The following is a 19,233-nucleotide window of genomic DNA, read 5'->3' as shown; positions in this document are numbered from 1 at the left end:
TGAAGATTAGCTTGAGTCAGAACAATAGCTTGACCTTCCTGGCATAAACAGTGCTGATGATGGAAGATGTCAGTTGGTTGTGGTCTTAAATACTTTTCTGATAAAATGACTTATCGGTCCCATAGCATGTGTTCCTAGTACTGCTAAAAATCTCTGCTCCGGGCTTCTTTTGAACAACTTTATCATCATTATTATTATTATCATTGATAGATTTTAACTCACCTGACAATAATTATAAAGTTTGAAACGTCCTCTTAGAAGTTGAGGTCGCTTGTCACTGCAACTGATTTAATGCTGTCTGTGCCATTGAGCTCACAGCTGCACTTTTAATTTGAGCAGCAGGAACAGACTGTTCTCATCTAAGGAGGGAAGGTTGCAGGCATTTTGGGGGAGACAGATTTGGGCAGCTGGTCTGTCCTAATTTGTGCAAGTTATTTAAAACAAACTTAGCTGCAATGAGAACGGTGGATTTAAATAATTCAAGATGCCATCACAGTAATATGAAGTAATCAGAAAGACAAACTTATGGGTGAGCAGGTTATGTTTATCCACTACAGAGAACATCTAAGGCTTGCCTAGAATCACCTTGCTGGGCTTGTCTTAACCATGGATTTCAAAAATAATCCAAAGAAGAGGATGTAGCTGAGGTACTGTCAAACTAAGACTCAAACTATCAGCTGCACTCCTATAAATCTTGCATCATACCATAGCTCTTAAAACATCTTAGCTTTTGTTTTTTTTCTTTTGCAAAGAATCGAACAAGAGTAGCATTACATTTTATTTGGTTTTGGCATAGATAACAAAAAAATTAAATAGTTTAAATTTAAAATTTAAGATTTTAAGGAACCGACAAGCTCACTTTGTAAAAATATAAACAATAACATTTGTTGTTTTATTCCTATATTGCTACAAGTAAACATTTTCTTTGTGTTCAAGGAAAGTTTGTTGATCTTGAGTAATAAAAATCTATTTTCTATGACAGTTTTAGTCTTAGCCAATTAAACCTGACCCTCTCTGGTAATGCTGCCTGCATGGAAAAATAATAAGTTAGTTTTTGTTATGGGTCCTTGAGCACCTGCACACTTTGATCAATTGTTTGTACCTTTTCTGTTTTTCATATCTGCTGTGGAAACCTAATTTCCCACCAACAAGTCCTTGTTTTTTTTGTTTTACTGAATAAAAAAAAATCTGAATGAAAACAAAAAGCTGCATGTGAAATGTATTTAACACTTTGAACCTAATAATTAGTTGTGCCCTCTGTGCACATTTGACAGGAGAAACTCCCATAAAGCGTTTGGAATAAACTGCAATGAGTCTTTCACAACACTAAGCCCAGTTTCACAATCCAAGTGATGCATATGTATTTCCTATAAATTCATGCATTTTAGTGTCAGTTTTAACTGTTAAATCACAAAAGAAATAAAAATGACCCCATCAGTGTTTTGTTCAGATTAGTACAAACCTGCTTAAGAGAGAGGATGATTGCATCTTTAGTTCCAAATTAAGGGCCGTATACAAACGGCTCTGAGTCCAGCGAGACTCCTACTTATTTACTTAAGTGGGTCTATAACAAGTTCTCTGGGGCTTTCCTAATTTCGCTTGTTAAGGCAACTGGTAACGTAATTATGAAGGGCCAATTACACAGAAAAATTAAAACAGAAATACTGTATGTGGAAATATATGATTAAAACAAAGTATGTAATTTAGTTTTCCTCAACAAATACATTCATATTTAATAAAATCTACATTCTGTTGAGGCTATTTTGCCAGAGAAAAAGTATCTTTTAAAATAACATATGAGTAGGTTTTGAATAAGTTTTTTATTAAATCCAAATTTCTACATTAAGGAATAAAAATATCCCAGCCTGAGATTTGAACCCAAGACCTTCTTGCTATGAGGCAACAGTGCTACCAACTGTCCCACCATTTTACCCTTGATCTATAAAAATGCTCTGGCATATACATCTCAAAAACTGAATATTGCAGAATACTTCAACATTTTTTCACTTATTTCATCTAGTAAAATTCCTCATTCATTAAACCTTCATAAAACATTCAAAGCCTTATTTATTTATTTATTTATTTATACTTATTTTGGTGATTATGGCTTACTGATAATGAAAACCTATTTAGTGTCTCAAAAAATAAACTGCATAACAGCAATCAGTTTGTAGATTTATATATTTTTAATGTGTAAATGTTATACAGTGGTCATATCATGGCTTACATCATCATGTGGAAGTCTGCTGACTGGAGAGTTGCCTGGAAACAGTCATTGACTGGCTCCACAAGCAGAGTTAGCTATTAAAGGCTATTGTTAAAGAATCTGGTTGTCCACAGTCTGCTGTATCCAAGAATAGTCATAGGACGTTGAGTGGAAGGGAAATGTGTACCAGCAGCAAAGATAACTGCTACCTTGAGAAAATATGGAGTCTTACAATGTATGCTTCATGATGTTAGACTGTTTTATTAACTCCCCTGCTCAGGAACTATAGATGGAAACTACCTTAAGCAAAGTCTGGTGCAAGCATTTTTATTAATGTTTCCTTTTTTGCATGTTGTCCCTGTTTTAAATAACCTAATAAACCTAAAAACACCACCCAAATAGTGAATGAATGAATAATAACGGTGACATACTTTCCTTATAAATAGGTGGGAAAACTAGTCAGAGTTGATTGGGAGATTGATACAGATAAACAGAAGCTGAAAATAACTTGAGGACCACATTTCAGAAGGACAACAATCAGAAACATCCAGTCAAAGCTATAATGTATAATTTCAATCAAGCAAGGAAACACCTCTGAAGCATACATACATCATGTAAACCCCAACCACATCCATTGAGTTTTTTATGTTATGTGACAAAATGTGAAACGGTCAAAGAAGCGTGATTGTCTTTGTAAGACACAAAATGTCTGCTTTCCACTCAGCTCATACGAGGTTGCTTTCTTGGTAATTTCAGAACAAGGATTTGTGCTGTGAAGTAACTCTACGTCTGTTGTTCACATCAAACAACTTAACATCCCATGCTGTGGTGGTGCAGCTACCTCTCATGTGGATTTAAGATGCCCTGTAGATTTGGCAACAGCTTGTAAGAAGAAAATGAAAACAAAAAGAAGCAGTAAAACTTGACCTCCTGCCAGAGCTGACGGGGGTTTTCGCTCCAGGAAAAATGTTGAAATGCAGGATGGAAGTTCAGGGTGAAAAGCAGCTGTTCTGCTGGAATGCCCTTGGGAAAGCTGTCAAATCTCTGCTTGATGCCTTGGCTTTGAAAATTCACATTGTGAGGTTCAAAGTGCAATCCAGGGCTAAGTCCTTGTGATTAAACTATCGCACCAACAGGAAGAAAGTTGGATGGATGAGGCATGCCAAGATGCTGTGACCGCTACACAAATGACTCACAAGTCTGTCATCTCTTCTGTGAATGTTCATTCCTCATCTTCAGTGAGGAATCAAACATGTCCACGACAGAAATCCCTGTGTTTGGGCAGCCAGTGTCAACATCTAAGCTTCTCTGTGTGTGAACACAATTTACACTGTAATTTTTCTTTAATCTCAACAAAATCCTCTCAGTTGTTACATTCATCGCTTTATTTCCCCATCTCAGCTCTGCACGCTAACAAACACACACACACACATACATACACACACACGCACACTTGCCAGCTTCACCATAGACTTTGGAATTCACTGTTGCCATGGCAATGGACTAGAGCACGCTCTCTCGCATCGCTTGTTCTTTTTTTGCTTTCTCTCTCTCTTTGTGGAGGCAAACCAGCTTCTCTTATTTACAAGGGGGCTTGCTTTTGCTGTTGGCTACAGGTTACAGGTTTTGGATATTTGCTTTTTTTTAACTGACAAAGAAATCATTTTAGATTGAAAAAGGCTTGTATTCACAGGGAATGCTTTTGCACAGAAGCATCCCCTGGTTTTCATACTCATTTCTCATCTGTTAGTCGAATTCACCGCCCACCTCATCTCGTCTTCTTCTTTCAGTGTTTGGTTTCTTCACTTTATATTCCCAGTCCTTTGATTCTGTTCATCTCTCTCTCTCTTTTGTCTTTTCTGGCAGTCTCTCTCATTTGCTCCCTCCTCACCCCACCTTCCCAACGCCACCTCCTTCTAGCCTCTCTCAGTTGCAGAAGATGACTGCCACGGCAATTCAATAAGAGGAGCGGACAGCGAGTGAAGCACCCACCACTTGCTAAGAACAAGCGAAGGAGTGGCCAAAATTTTAAAAAGAAAAAGAAAAACAGAAAAAACTAAAAAGAAAAGAGACCGCAAAGAAGTAGGAAAGGTTCAGATTTGAGGAAGTGGCAGTGAAAAGAGAGAAGGAGAAAGGGGAGAGAAAGCAAAGGATAAACGGTGGATGGAGGCGGTTCGGACCGGGGTTACGAAGCTCTCTTCACTGACGAAGAAGAAGAACAGCAGCAGCAACAGCAGCAGGGGGGACAGGAGATGGAGACGAAAGGAAGAAGCATGCCCCCAGGTAATACACTTGCATACGCATGTGCTTTTGCATACAACCTGCACACATCTGGATTTGTGTAGGTACACATATGACTCATGCATCTGTATTTAAACAGATAAATAGACGCACATGACTTACTGCTATTCAGGAAACAACCCGCATATCCACATTCACACCGGCTCTCACCTTAAGGTGCAGATGTGTCCTGAGGTCTGGGTTCAGCTTTGGTACATGTAGGTATGATCTGGTATAAGAAGCTGAGGATTTGGTCATGTCTGGGTCAGAAATGGCTCAAGTGACGGATATTGGTTAAGCAATACAGTTTAACACAGAGAGCAATTACAGTTACATAAGTGATTGTTCTTTTAGTTGAATTCCTATTTGAGTTGTCTTTAGATGCATGTTCTCAACCTGTCACCGCTTTGGTTGGTTAAATCCCCTAAATTATTTCTAATTTGACCCAATTAGAATCAAGTGCAGTTAGGAAGGATACATAGCTCTGCTGTGATCTCTTGTAGCACACAGTTAATTGTAGACATTTAATTTTTCCACATGAAAAAAAGTGTTTTAATACAGCATCATGCAATATCAAACACCTTAAAAAATATGTATTTAATTTTTTTTGTTTTGCTTTGATCCTTTGATAGTCTGTTTTTACTCCTACATATTTGAATTAGACAAATTAGAACATATATCCACCATTTAAGAAACCTGCATTTCAAAACAGTTACTTTTTAGTTAGGTGAGATGTAACATCATCAGTTTTAAAGAGGTTTTAAATAACCAGTTTAAATGTGAATAGACGTATAGGAAGCCTGTTGCTGCCACATTTACTTGTCGGGGCCAACATGGCAGCAGGTTGGTCAGAGAAAGAAAAAACAACAAAACAAGTTTTCTGTGTTTAAAGCAACAATACAGAAGTTATTTATTGTGTAGAAGCATAATGGATGGATGGATGGATGGACTTTTAAAATGCAAACAATAAAAGCTCTTGATTTCAAGATGAAAATGTTAAGTGTTTAGAAGAACAAACAACTTCTAATGAACAACTGATTGAACTTCTTCACCTTAATTCTCCTTTCATTTTGCTGCAGTAATAAACCCCAGTGCTCTGAAATATTATCTTGTCGTTCTTAATGTATCTTGAGTAGTCTGTCACAGTTATAGAGGTACCTAAAGGTTGCATATTTATTTTCTGCATTTTATTTCCTAAGTTTTTGAAAACTTAAATCTGGGACAGAAATTATTTGGGTTTTTTATAAGCATGAATGAATAATTGAATGGAACATAATGTGTATAGGAGGTGAAACCCAGCTTTTGACTTTCACTTTTGACTTCCTGCACAATAGTTAGAAAAAATGCATCTATGTTTCCCTTTCCTCTCCAAAATCAATTACTGTATAATGCACCAATATTGATCAACGACTGATTGACTGGTTATGATGAGCAAACATCATAACCATAATTTAACTGGTAAACAGGATTCTTGAAAATACAAATGATTCATGAAAAGGTTCGAGCCAAGACATAATTACTCATCTGCACACTTAATATGTCTGTTATAAAAAAAATTTCAACAGTCCATGTAATAAATTACAAACAACTACTAACATTTGTAACTGTCCTGCATCCACATTTACAATTTTCACATCTTGCTCCAGCGATGTGGACATTTTGTTTCCAGCTGGCTGCACACTGCCAACATTTCTTCACAGCTTTGGGCTACATACGCTGTGTTTTGATTAAAAACTACTCAAGTGTGCTTACATAGAATGTAGCGACAGAGTCAACGCCATCAGCAGGTCCCACCAGTCACCTACAGTGGGCCCATCAGGGACAGTAGATCTGTTCATGCATCAAAAGTTAATAGTTTAATTTACAAATAGAGGCAAACAACTGACAGCTAATGGGTATTTTTGTAAGGCTTTTTAAGGTTTCCCATCCTTTCTGGAGAAAAATAAAATACAAGCTTTTAATGGCTTAAAGTAAATGTAACTTTGCTCATTACACCAAACTTGATGATTTTTCGACAAGGGCAATTAAAACATTTACTTAAAATGTAATGCTGAATAAATTAATGACAACATTGAATCTAAAGCATCATAAGAAAAAAGATCAGAATAGACAATGGAGTGGGTTGTTAAATGAATTTGCAAGACAGACAAGCCTCTTCTGGTTCTAATTAAAGGTCAAAAGTTACCTAATGCTCTTCTAAACAACTTATTCTCCTCCACTTGACGTTTTATCAGCAGGTGGTATTTATTAACATTCAGCACTGAATATTTAGCTAAAGGTGGGGGAGAGAAAAATAACTGAATGTAAATCAATAGAAATAGTCATCTCTGTTTATTGCATTTTGGGAATCAAACAAAAAAATTTAAAATACCTTCTGATCCTTTTTCTTTATTTGTATTAGACGTCAGTTTCCTTCCACGCCCTGCGATGGTTTGGTGGGAACGAGGCATCCAGGTGCTGTTGACCACCATGGGGGCCTTTGCGGCATTTGCTCTCATGACGGTGGCCATCGGCACAGATTACTGGCTGTATGCCCGCGCATTCATCTGCAACAGCACAGCCAACTCCTCCCAGGAGGATTCCTCCAGCAACAAGGACAAGAAAGACCCCGGGGCTCTCACCCACTCTGGCCTCTGGAGGATTTGCTGCCTTGAAGGTACAGCTGGTTTCAATGTTTAAGACTGTAAAATAACTGTCTGGTGTGATAAGTATGTATTCTTATGTATTTAGTTGCTTGGTGGGAAGGATGAGGGACTTTTTGAGATGAGTGTGATCATCAGAGTAATCAGACATGACATAAATAGGTGTACAATCACAGACACATACTACAAGCAGTAACCATGTGACATATAGTCTCCCTGACATTTTGTCATCTACTACTAATGTTTTAGTCATGGTAAAGGATTCATTAAATCGTGATCATTTTGTCGCTGCCACTTTTCATGGCTGGAGAAAAATCTGAGCTGTGATCAATTTAAAAATACAACAAAAATAGAACTGCAAGCAATTATGCCAACCTACCATGCATTGACTATTTAATATTACCACATTTTTCATAGCAGCAAATTAGATCATCCTTGCAGAAGCACTCAGGCCTTACAGTCATAGCCTCCATGCTTTTTGACACTATGAGTGCTAAGTGCTGCTAAAATGTTTGTGTTTCCTAATGTTGGAGGAAATGTAAAAGAAAAATGAAAAATTGTTAAATTCACTAAATATTTCTAGAGAAACTGTTTCTTGACATAACATATGAAAATCCTTAGACTTTGATTACTAATTAATGGCCACGTCTTCATGGCCTTTGTTCACTCTGTGGGCTTTGGACCCTAAAAACAGTAATTTTGAGAAAGTACTGCAAAACCTCACAGCCAGAAACACAATCCCTCTAATGTGTTTAGCAGAACAAAGAGTGGACGGTAGGAATGTTTGCATAAATTAGGAACTATTGCTATGTATCCTCTGCTTTAACATTGTAAGCCTTCCTTACGCTGTCCATGGTGCTGAACAAGCAAACTGCTTTATATGGAATTATGTTCTTTCTGCTTCTACACCTATTGAGTCATAATCTGCCAATAAAAGTAATAAGAATTTAAATTCATTCAGTGCTTGTCTTGCCAGATTTGACAAAACAGTTACCTGGTGATTTTTTTAAAATGCTGAAGGATATTACATTGCCCTCAAAAAGTGGATTCCCTTTTGGGTTAATTTGATATTTTAGTCAACAATTTTAAAGTAAATTGTGTCTATAATCTGTGATCGCTCCTAAAAATATCCTGTTGTAGTGTCAAAATGTTTTTTTCTTGTTAGATTTTTAATAGAAACTGCCCAAACCTTAGCCTTTGGAAACAGGGGATGTTTTCGACTCTTTAACTGCACTGTTAGGTAAATTCGTATTTTGATCATATAAGGTTTTGACTCCAACCTGGGCAATTTTGAATGCAATGGTTCAAAATCGCATCCATTAGGATGCAAATGGATTTCAGCAATTAGGTGATGTCTGTTTGTGTAATTAGGTTGGTGTGGCCTATGATCAACATCATATGTCAAAATATCCCTAATTACTAAGCCAGATATATTTGTCAGTTAAAGCTGACCAAGTAAGATTTAACTGGCTCTAAAAAGTCAAAAATTGTAAAACGTCCTTCAGAGAGACCAATGATCTTGAAATAACCAAAATATTGTGTGTGAGTACAAAACCATTAAAAATTGTTTCAAAAAGTCAACAGCACCCAAAGAAATGTGGTAAGAAAAAATGACACAAAATGAACTGCCAATGAATTTGAGACGAATAAAAAGTGAAGATACCAGAAACCCATTCTCCTAAAGTGCTGTCATTCTACCTGAAGTACCCAGATGTACAATGTGTTCAGTAGTCAGAGACAGGGGCATAGTATGGAAGGCTGAAACTCAACCACCACTGACCAAACTATATGTTGAAATAATTGAAGACTGGTCAGGAAATTTCTAAAGAAGCATTTTTTCAAATGAGAATGGAGTGACTCTTGACAGGCCAGATGGATGAAAGTGTTGTAACTGAAGAGGAAGTAGTTGGAAGATTTTGGGCAGAAGGTGGACTCAAAATAATCAGAATCTTATAAATAGACAACTTTGATTAGGCAGAAAAATGCTGCATTGAATAAACTGTGTGGCTTCTCAGAAAAAGGCTTCTAAGATGAAAGAAAAATGATATTGTTGCCTTCTCACCTGACATAAATCACTGTGGTCCCTCCTTAAACATTAGAAGCAAAGAAACTGACAGACTCTATAAATGGAACCCTTCTGTTGTTGAAAATATGGATAGTTAAATTGGTGACTGGTTTTGTTTTTATGTCAGAAAAGTTTATTTGTATACTTTCAGTTGTTTGTTTGTCCATTATTTTCCTTTTAAAATATTCAAGTCAACAAGTGAGATGAAAATATTTCCGTTTTTCTTCCAGTTGCATAATCATTTTGCACAATGTTGATTGTCCAATAATCAACAGTGATATAGCTGTTCTCCCACAAAAAGCAAAAACCTCACTTCTGCTTACTTAAATATGCAACTACATATTGCACTACAACTTATGGAGATCTTGGATTGATTATAGGCATTTATGAGTAGATATTTTATAACAAAAATTAATCCTCAAAAATACAGCTTTGTACAAAGTGTACTTCCATATCCTTCATCATCGCCTCTTCCTCATCCTCCCCTCTGTATTGTGCTCAGGCTTGAAGAGAGGTGTGTGTTCCCAGATCAATCATTTTCCCGACGACGCAGACTATGACCAAGATGCTGCAGAGTATCTGCTTCGTGAGTAACGCTTACAAAATGCATCACAAATTCACACAAAAAAAAATGCATAGAGACATAAATAACAGTTCAGTGGCATACCCACACAGCACCGCGAACAGCACGTACACCCGCACACACACATAAATGTTTCAATTGAGCAACGATACAAAAAGGACCAGAATGGGGGTGGTGGGCGGATACCAATGCACGGATGTCAGACTCAAGCAAAGTGTTGCTGAAGGTGTGTGTGTCTGCAGGGTTTATGGATGCACGTGCATGGGGCTTTGAGTCTGGGGGTGTACGCAAGGCTGTGGTTTTCACAGATGGATTGAAAGAACAGTCTTCACTGATAGATTATTTTTAACCAGGATTTATTGCATTTCAACATCCATTTCTCTATTGTAAAAGCAAATCCTTTTTACACCACCATTAACCTTTTACTTTGCAAGGTATGTATTGCATTTACGTTACATAAAAATTTATATTTCTGGGAAGGAAGCTGGGAGGCTAGTGTGTTTCAGTTTACTAAACTGAATAAACTATTATGTTATGTGCACCTGTCTCATTGTTGCATAATTATTTTGATTTGCTTAATTATGTCATGAAAAAAATGCCTTTTTAACTTCTTACAATCAAAAAAGCAAAAGTAAGGTACAAGTAAAATATTTATAATTTAAGTAATATTCAAGAGGAGCATATAATCATGTTGTTTTTATTCTTGTAAACATCAATCTGAAGCCAGGAAAGCTTGTAGATTGCATTTTTTTAATTGTATGAGCTCCTTAAACTTTTCTTTATATGCTGAACTGAACATCTGCTACATTTGGCCCAAACTAACTTATTTAAGGCTGCAGTATTATGTTTACAATGTTTTAAATAAAGAAAAACAACAAAAATGAATAAATGAAAACAAACCAGAATTACAATTTTCTTGATTTTTTCTCTCTTTTTTCTCTTCAACAAAAATGAGAATTTTCTTCAGTGACCATTAAGAGCAGAAGGTACCTGTCCAAAATGTAATGATGTGTGGTCTTATCCACTGGCCACTCAACATCGAGTTATCTTATCCTTTTAGTAGAAAAAAAAGTATGAAATGTTGACGCTTGAACCTCTGACAGCTATGAACTGGTTTCTTTGAATTACATTCAGCATTTCTTTTTTTCCAAACACAGCGGATCAAATAATCCCAGAAATCTTGTTTTTGGTCCTTCTCCCAAATCTTCTCTGAATACATAGAATGTTCATTGATAACATTTAGAAAGGCCCATGGTGCTTTCATTCAGACAATCAATCTTTTACTTTTATGCAATCAATTAAAGTTAGGGGTTTCAGGAACTGAAATGAAACCATAATAAACATAAGAAATAGTAAATGAAAAATGTGCAAAATCAACAGGGTGTCAGAAGGCAATTAGTATCAGTATGGCAAATGGAAGGTTGTGAGTTTGATTACAAATTTATTTCACCTATGTTTATCTAGACCTGGTCAAGACACTTCACCTTAATTTCCCCTCTAAACTGGGTGTCATTCGTGAACATTGTGTGACTGTCAGTTAATTTTAAAGAAAATATGTAAGATTTATGCTAGAGTATGCAAGTTAAGTCCATTTACAATTTCATCTCAAGTTACATAAGTTTAAAATGACGAATTCTGCTTTATATCAGGATTAAACCTGAAATGGAACCATTTAGCATTTAATTCTCTCTAATATCTCCTGATAATTAACATTGTAAATGATGAGATAATGCAATGCTCAGTTTCCAGAGCTGTTAAACCGACTGAGAGCTGGATTTTGAGGCTTTTTGTTTGACAGTAAAACAGGAAAAACTCTGTTAATGTTTCAAGTTTCAAAGGGAGAGCTTTTTCACCACACTAGAATTGTGTTTTATAATTAAAAACAATGTAGTATTGAACTTTTGGGAGAAAAAGTAGCAACAATTGTGGATCCTGGCAAAGACAGTCTGAAACAATAATGTTTCCATTGCCATCTGCAGGTGTGGTTAGAGCTTCCAGTATCTTTCCAATCCTCAGTGCCATATTGCTCCTGTTGGGCGGCGTGTGTGTTGCTTCCAGCGGCTTCTACAAAAGCAAAAGGAACATTATTCTCGGAGGAGGAATTCTTTTTGTAGCAGCAGGTAAGACTGGAGCTTTACTGCGGGTATTTTTGTACTGTGAGATGTTAGTGAGATCAATAAATTTATAAACAAAATCCATATTGACATTCTTACTGCCTTTTTCCAACTGAAAAAGGTGTCCAATGTGTCAACTTTCATAGTCCCATAAAGCTGAGCTTGTTTAATGTGACAGGAACACATCAACTTTTTGTCTATCTCTCTAGGGCTTAGCAACATCATTGGCGTGATAGTATACATCTCTGCAGCTCTCAGCGACATTTCTCCAAAGAAAGATGAGGATAAGAAGTGGCACTACTCTTATGGCTGGTCATTTTACTTTGGCGGTCTGTCCTTCATCCTGGCTGAGATGGTTGGAGTCCTGGCAGTCAACATCTACATTGAAAAGAACAAGGAGCTGCGCTGTCGCTCTCGCACTGACCTTTTCAAGAGCACCACCCATGCCATGCTGCGTCTGCCCAGCTACCGCTTTAGGCGGCGCTCCCGCTCCAGCTCCCGCTCCACCGACCCACCTCGTTCACAGGAGACTTCCCCCGTTGGAGCTTCCAAGACCTTCACTCTTCCTCCGTCTGCTCCTCCTTTCTCCGTTGCCACTCTGCCCAACCCACACCACAGCAGCAGTGGCGGGAGTGGTGGAGGTGGTGGTGACATCTCCATGTACACCCTGTCAAGGGACTCCAAGCTGGGGAGCCTGGGAGGAGGCGCCCCGCCTCTCTACGGCACAGTGGACCGGGCCACGCTTTATCAGCTTCACAATTACTTCCCGAAAGATTCCAGCAGCAGCAGTGGAGGCGCAGGAGGAGGGCCGGTGATAAGCGGTGGTACGCTCCCATCTCACTCCAAGTCCAACTTGGCGGCTGCAGCAGCTGCTGCTAATGCTGCCCCACTGAATACCTCCACCGCAGCTGCTGCGCCGGCCCCGTCAGCCCCAATCTCAACAGCTACAATGGAGCGAGACAGGGGCAACGTTGGAACCCTGGACCGGCTGACAGCCAAAAGGGACAGGGATAGCAACTCCGATACACTTAACAGGAAAACAACACCTGTTTAAAGTGGAACCTCACAGAGAAGGGCTAGAAGGGCCTCAAAAAGTATAAAAAGCTAGGGCTTAAAATGGGTGGGCAACATTTCAACAGTAAGGGTTTTTGTCCTTGAGTCTGGGAGTATCTAGCTGCCATAGATATAATATCATAAACAGTCATAAAACACCTAATACTCTGTGGACATTGATGACAACTGCCTGCCTTAAAACCATCGAAACATTCAAGTCAGTGTTTTATTCTGTTTACTTTTGTTTTCTCTTTTACTAAACCAATTGTACAAATCTGATCAAATAACCCCAGGGACAGAATAGAACAGTTCATACCTTTAATTGCCCTGGTATGAATCTGTAGAGTTTACTCTTGTAACGTCCCATCTGGCTTTTATAATGTCCGTAAGAGTCCAAAAACACTCAGAGATGACCAATAATAAGACGTGCCAAGATGATACAAGCCATAGTTTTGTCACATGTCTGTTCAAAGGAACAGAATGTCACAAATTATTGCCACGTGAAGAGCTTTTCAGGGACCAATTCTAGATCCTAAGTAGCTGCTTGACCTCTGGTCCACAGAGTAACACCTCACTCACATCTGGCCTAATGTTAATGTCACACAAGGGAGCAGTGTGACTCACTGCAAGACCATTTATTTTTAATGACATGTTAGAGAAATAAGTGTGTCCAGGACAGACTTCAAGCTTCGCTTTGAATAGTTCTGTACACTCTATCACACTGCATCTGCCTTGCTAAAGCTTTCCTACCCTTTGAGTTTTTTTACAATTTCTTTGTTTATAGACACAAACTTTAATGCATTTTATTGGAATTATATGTGCAGCTAACACAAAGTAATATATAAACGTGAAGTGAAGCCAAATTATGCATCTGTGGGGGAATTCCCCCATATGCATGTTTTTAAAGAGTGTTACGCTGATAAAAATCAAAAAATTATTCTTACGCTACTAAATGAAATCCAGCGATATTAACTTCCTTCAGAATTCACCTAATTACTGAATAATTTTTGAAGCTTAATGTCACTGTCGATACACCTTTTCTATGCAGGCTTCACGTACGTATAGGGAGATATTGCTGAGCAACTGCTATTATGACCCCCAGTTTCAACACCAGACAGGTCAGGGATCATGTTGAGCATTTCAGTTCCCTTTTCAATCCATGATCTGAAATAGAAACAGAACAACTGCAAAGTTGTCACGACATGGAAAAGCAGCCATGACCCATTGTAACTCTGGAATAGCACAAAGTTGACTTTTATTGAAAAGGCGCAAGAAAAAAAAGTTTAAATCAAAGCTTTCATAGGACATGTTTTTGGCAAATTTGAAGGAAGGTTGTGGTTAGGTGAGACCAAAAATGACTTAAATCCAAAACACTATAGCTACAAATCACTATGTCACAGCATCCTTTAAACACTGCCCACATAAACATTGTGGTATCGGGATCATGCTATGGGAATTCTTTTCAATTCTTTTCAATACCAAATCTAGCCATACTTTTCAGATTTGGGTTTGAAAGCCCAAATTAAACCATTTTAATTTCAGAATTATGCAAAGCCATGTATTTATCAATTTATCAAAATCTGAGTAAAATACATTAGAGTTTGTGACTGGATGTGACAAAATGTAAAACAAGTTCAAGAGGTATGAGGACTCCTGACAACCAAGGTAACCTAATACTCATTTATTTATTGTTTAAACAAGAGACTGTTAAAAGTGCATTTATGCCCAAACTGAGACTGAACTTAGATTACTATTTTTTCCCTTTCTTTCAAGTATTTCATCTTTTCTTGTGAAACATCAGGATATCCAAGATATTGTATAGGTAAAGTTAGGGATAGGATCGTCTGTAGCAAAGTATATTTTTTGAAATGTTCAGCTAGGTTTCTCAGTTAGGGAATGATCATAATTGCAGCTATAAGTGCAACGAAAATCAATTGCAGATCACGAGTGAGCAGCTGCACTTTTGACTCTGCTCATAAATTATGGTCACGGTGTGTCATCAGGAAGCCTTAATGTCAAAGGAAGTTTTATTTTCATAAAGAGAATGTTGTATACATTATATGATATTTAATTGGTTTAAATATTTTAGGGCATTTTATGACTGCTTATGACAATAATTAGATACTGGAGGCTCAAAGGCAGCATCTGTTGAATGTTCTTGCTAAGGGCTGAAAAAGCAAGCAACAGACTGGGGTTGGGATCAATTTACACTCAGGGGGTGAAATGTTATTTAGAGTCAAAGGTTAAAAATTACAGTCATCTGTTGCTCTGTACAAAATATGACTTATTCAAACTATCTGTGTAACAATAGTATCTAGCACATCATTAAATAAGAGAATTTCAAGAAGTTAGTCAAGTTTCAGGTGAAACACATTCTACAGGGTATTTTTGAGATGGTTTACTAAATAGTTAATATCTGAAAAATAAATTTCTGATTTGATTTTCCAGACACTCAGCACTAGACTCTTAGATTGTTGTAAGTTCCAGATTGATGTACAGAAATCTGAATGCAGTTTTGACTGAACAAATTAGCCCAACCCTTGCTATTAAGAGCCTCTACTCCAATTCCTCTTCCCTCTGTCTTTCTATAGCTATAACTATATACTGTTTAACAAAATAGAATAATAAATGTATTTTAAAATAGGAGAAAAAAATCCACATATACAAAAACACACAAAGTATGTAAATGGTAAACTTTGAGTTTTGACATCATTCATGGACATGAGGAGCGATGACCATCTCTAGGTTACAGGAGATTGTAACTCTTTGAGTGTTGCTATCATGTTCTTGGTGTTTTTATGATCATACTTGTTGTTGCAGGGTATTTGTACATTTAGATGGCATTGTTTGTATTTTATTTTCACAATCATCTTAAATTCTTTTCTGCTGCTGTTGTAATCAAAAGTTGTAGTGTCACATCAAAACCGGTGCATAAAAAGAGGAAGGGTAGTGAGTCTACATATTCTGTTTTTATTAAATATCTTTATTGTTGTCTTTATTTGTTTGTGCTGGGAGAGGTAAATGAGCATTTATGCTCCACATCTGCAATGTTCTGCTATGACCTAATGCGCTCGGACTGGAAACTGCCCAGTTACAGCCTCTGTGGCTGACTGGTTAACAGCTAACCTGGATCAACTCGAGGTTATGTGCCGTACTCAAGAGCACATCTGTATCTTGTTTTAGAAAAGTGTTTACTTATTATTTTCTTCAAAACATCTATTGCTCTAATAAATCCATGATAATAAATGGACAAATTTTAGTGCACATTTTTTCAAAACTATTATGCTTTTTTAACACGTATTATTTTACTGAAAGTGTAACACTTTGTTTCACTTCTATGTTTTATGCTATGGGTTTGACTTTTTAAAATTTTATTGGATTATTTTTTATCAAATATTAGGATTGGTTTTGTTCTCTATTTATAATTTGTCTTCACTTATTCCTGTTAAATGTCTATTTTATCTAACTTTGGTTCCTATCTGTTTTTTTATCTTTTGTGTCTTTCTTCCACTTTTTTGTCATCATTTCCTTGTAGGAAATGCATAGATGTTTTACTTTTGAAACATAACCAACGTAGCCTAAAATCTGTGTTTTTTATTGTTCTAACTAGTGTATGCCTGTAGGTGATAGAGTTTATATTAATATATTTATTTTGCTGGTGGTATGGATCAATATTCTTAATGTTATATTGTTTCAGAGTTCCAACTCTTTTATCTTGGGACTAAAAAGGTGACAATGGTCCCTGCGATAGATAGTTGGTAACCTTAGTGCTGACAAAGTGAGCTGCCTGTGGTCTGTGTTGGTAATGCTAAATGTGTTCACACAGTAAACATTAAGTACAACAAGCTACATCTGTTATTTCTAAGGCACAAATTTGTGTAAATACTGAAATGTAGGCATGGGCTGGTAAACTTATCACTGTTTCTTAGTACTGTGGCATTTGCAAAAAGTAAAGATGAAATAAATTTGTATAACATGATCCAATATCTTCTATGTGAAGCAGATAAGCACCAGTTATCACTGTTCCTGCCACAATAGTACCATATGTGGTGCTCCTATAGTTTTCGTTTCTTCATCTGTTGTCAGAAAGGAAAAAATATGGGTGTCTTCTTTCAACCAAGAAGACACCAACAGCAGTTGATTGGCAGCAACAGGTATTGCTTTTTGCTGCACACAAGAGAAATTGCTTGTCATTCTGGCACTTTCTCTGGCAAATTTCAAATTATAGAGAGTAATGACAATTTTTTTGAAACTAACATTTTAAACTTTGGTATTCCTTGATACCTGGTACCCACCCTGTGCCTACTGACATGTGTCCTGGGCTTACATATGTTTTGTGAAGTGTTTGTAATAACTTTGTCTGCTAGACATTTTTTTTATTTTGTTTTATGGTTATGTACCAATGTTAAAGCCATTCTGAGGCCAATGTGAAAACCAAGTTCCTTTTCCAGCACTTTGGCTACTGACACAAGCTCAACTTGAAACTCTTCAGAGAGAAAACTGAGATGGATTCAAGAAAGGAACACTAATGATAAAGGGAAGCAATACAATATACAGATTCTCTCTGGAAAAGACAAAAAAAAAGTACAAGTATATACAAAATATAAATATATAGATATATTCAATAAAGTTCTCTATGTATAATTTCTTATGTCTGGTGGATTATTTACAGTAAATAGTTCTAGTAATGTTCAGCTGTCCAGGTTGAAAAATAAACATAGGAAAGCATGGAAACAAATACAACAACTGAAATTATATAATTTAAGAACAATGTTAAGACGGTAACCCCTCTGTTTATCTGTGAGAGAATAATTCAACCCAAATATATATTTTAATCCCTACAATGTATCTGCAGACATGAACAGTGGACACAGGTGTGTGATTAGCTGAATAGCAATAGATATTGATGTTAAAGGTTTTAATTGGCTGGTTTCCATTATCATCTTTCTCTTTGTGCAGTAGGAACAAGCACAACTTTATTATTTTTTTTCTTTGCTTTATTAAACTCCTATTACTCAACCCCCCAGTATGCAACAGCTAAACACTGATTCAACACACTTTCATTTTTCTAACTTGCATCTGACTACCACAAACAGCAATATTTGGGACTGAGAATCTGATTACATCTACTCTTTCATGGAGCTTTTGTTGTGTACAGTAATGTGTAATAATACTATAGAACTAAAAGCATTGCCAACTTTATGTTTATGTGGTAATGTGGCCTCGTTTTTCCTTTTGAGTTCAAGTGATGTTTTCTATATTTGTTGCTTAGGATTGTTGTTATGTTTTGAAGTGTTTATTGTTGTGTTGCATGTTTTTGAGGTCACGTGCCACGCGCACCCGGAGACGCCCACTGCATCAGCACAGGTGTTCCGCATTCTGATTAAGCAGCGTGCAGACTGGGACTGGGATAAAATCATCAATGGTGAGACATCTAGAGAGAAGAGGCGGACGGACTTGGGCTGTTTTTTGTGGAGGACGGCACGAGCAGGCTCAGGAACTAGCGACGAGAGGACGGGTTGCCAGGAAGCGCCATCCGTCGGGTTGCTGTTGGAGGCCGCGGGTTACTCGACTGGTCGCCGTTGAGAAGCGTGTGGCCGGCTGGCGGAGCCGTCGGGACCAGGGTGCGGCTGAGGTTCATCAGAGGCTGGAGCTAAGCATCTATTTTATAGACTCGTTTTGACTTGTTTGACAAGGACTGCCTGCGCCTCCTCTTTCTTTTGATTTCCTGTTTTTAAAATAAATTATTGGAACTTTTATTGGTTGTTGGAACTCTGTTCACAATCCCTGCTAGTTCATACTGGGTACTCCACTCGGGTGCCACATTTATTCATCTTGCATTTGCAAATTCTAATATAGTGTGAGAAGGTACACCTCTTCAGACCATTTCAACACACGTCTTCAACCAAAGAGTTATTTCATTGCTTTTATCAAACTAATTGGAGAAAACCACCCAGAATGAATGGTTCAATTTGGATATGATTTGGTTCACATGCAAATCAGTGATGGATGATTCAATCTGCCAAGAACTGGAAAGTTTAGAACCATTGGCCATCAACATGTCATGACTCAAGCATCAGTCATCAATGACTATAGACATGTTGCCCTGACATCTTACATCATGAAGTTTCTGCAGAAACTCCTATTCGCCCAAAGTAAGCAAACAAGTAACGGATTCCATGCAGGTTGCTTATCTCTGTGGATTTGGAGTTGAAGAAACAATACACCTGCTTCAACAAACTCATGATCTAGACCAGGGGTCTCAAACTCCAGTCCTCGAGGGCAGCAGA

The 19,233-nt window shown here is 37.4% G+C and overlaps 1 protein-coding gene across 1 annotated transcript; it reads left to right on the top strand.

The window, feature by feature from the left end:
* The first annotated feature begins 3,729 nt into the window (after nucleotides 1-3,729).
* LOC114155961 (voltage-dependent calcium channel gamma-4 subunit-like) lies at nucleotides 3,730-17,591 on the top strand. The gene is made up of 6 exons (XM_028036116.1): nucleotides 3,730-3,829; nucleotides 4,073-4,489; nucleotides 6,888-7,142; nucleotides 9,696-9,779; nucleotides 11,756-11,896; nucleotides 12,100-17,591. The coding sequence occupies exons 2-6, from the start codon at nucleotides 4,459-4,461 to the stop codon at nucleotides 12,942-12,944; spliced, it is 1,356 nt and encodes a 451-aa protein (XP_027891917.1). The 5' UTR covers nucleotides 3,730-3,829; nucleotides 4,073-4,458; the 3' UTR covers nucleotides 12,945-17,591.
* The last annotated feature ends 1,642 nt before the right edge of the window (nucleotides 17,592-19,233 follow it).

This window comes from Xiphophorus couchianus, chromosome 13, assembly GCF_001444195.1.
Source record: "Xiphophorus couchianus chromosome 13, X_couchianus-1.0, whole genome shotgun sequence".
In the NCBI taxonomy this organism is placed as follows: Eukaryota; Metazoa; Chordata; class Actinopteri; order Cyprinodontiformes; family Poeciliidae; genus Xiphophorus; species Xiphophorus couchianus.
This window is presented reverse-complemented; position numbering and strand designations above follow the sequence as displayed.

Bases quoted from the DNA above. Each gene is read 5' to 3' on its own strand.
- LOC114155961 (XM_028036116.1), top strand. From the start codon at position 4,459: ATGGAGACGAAAGGAAGAAGCATGCCCCCAG. The intron at 4,490-6,887 runs GTAATACACTTG...TATTTGTATTAG, and splicing joins AGGAAGAAGCATGCCCCCAG to ACGTCAGTTTCCTTCCACGC. The intron at 11,897-12,099 runs GTAAGACTGGAG...CTATCTCTCTAG, and splicing joins AATTCTTTTTGTAGCAGCAG to GGCTTAGCAACATCATTGGC.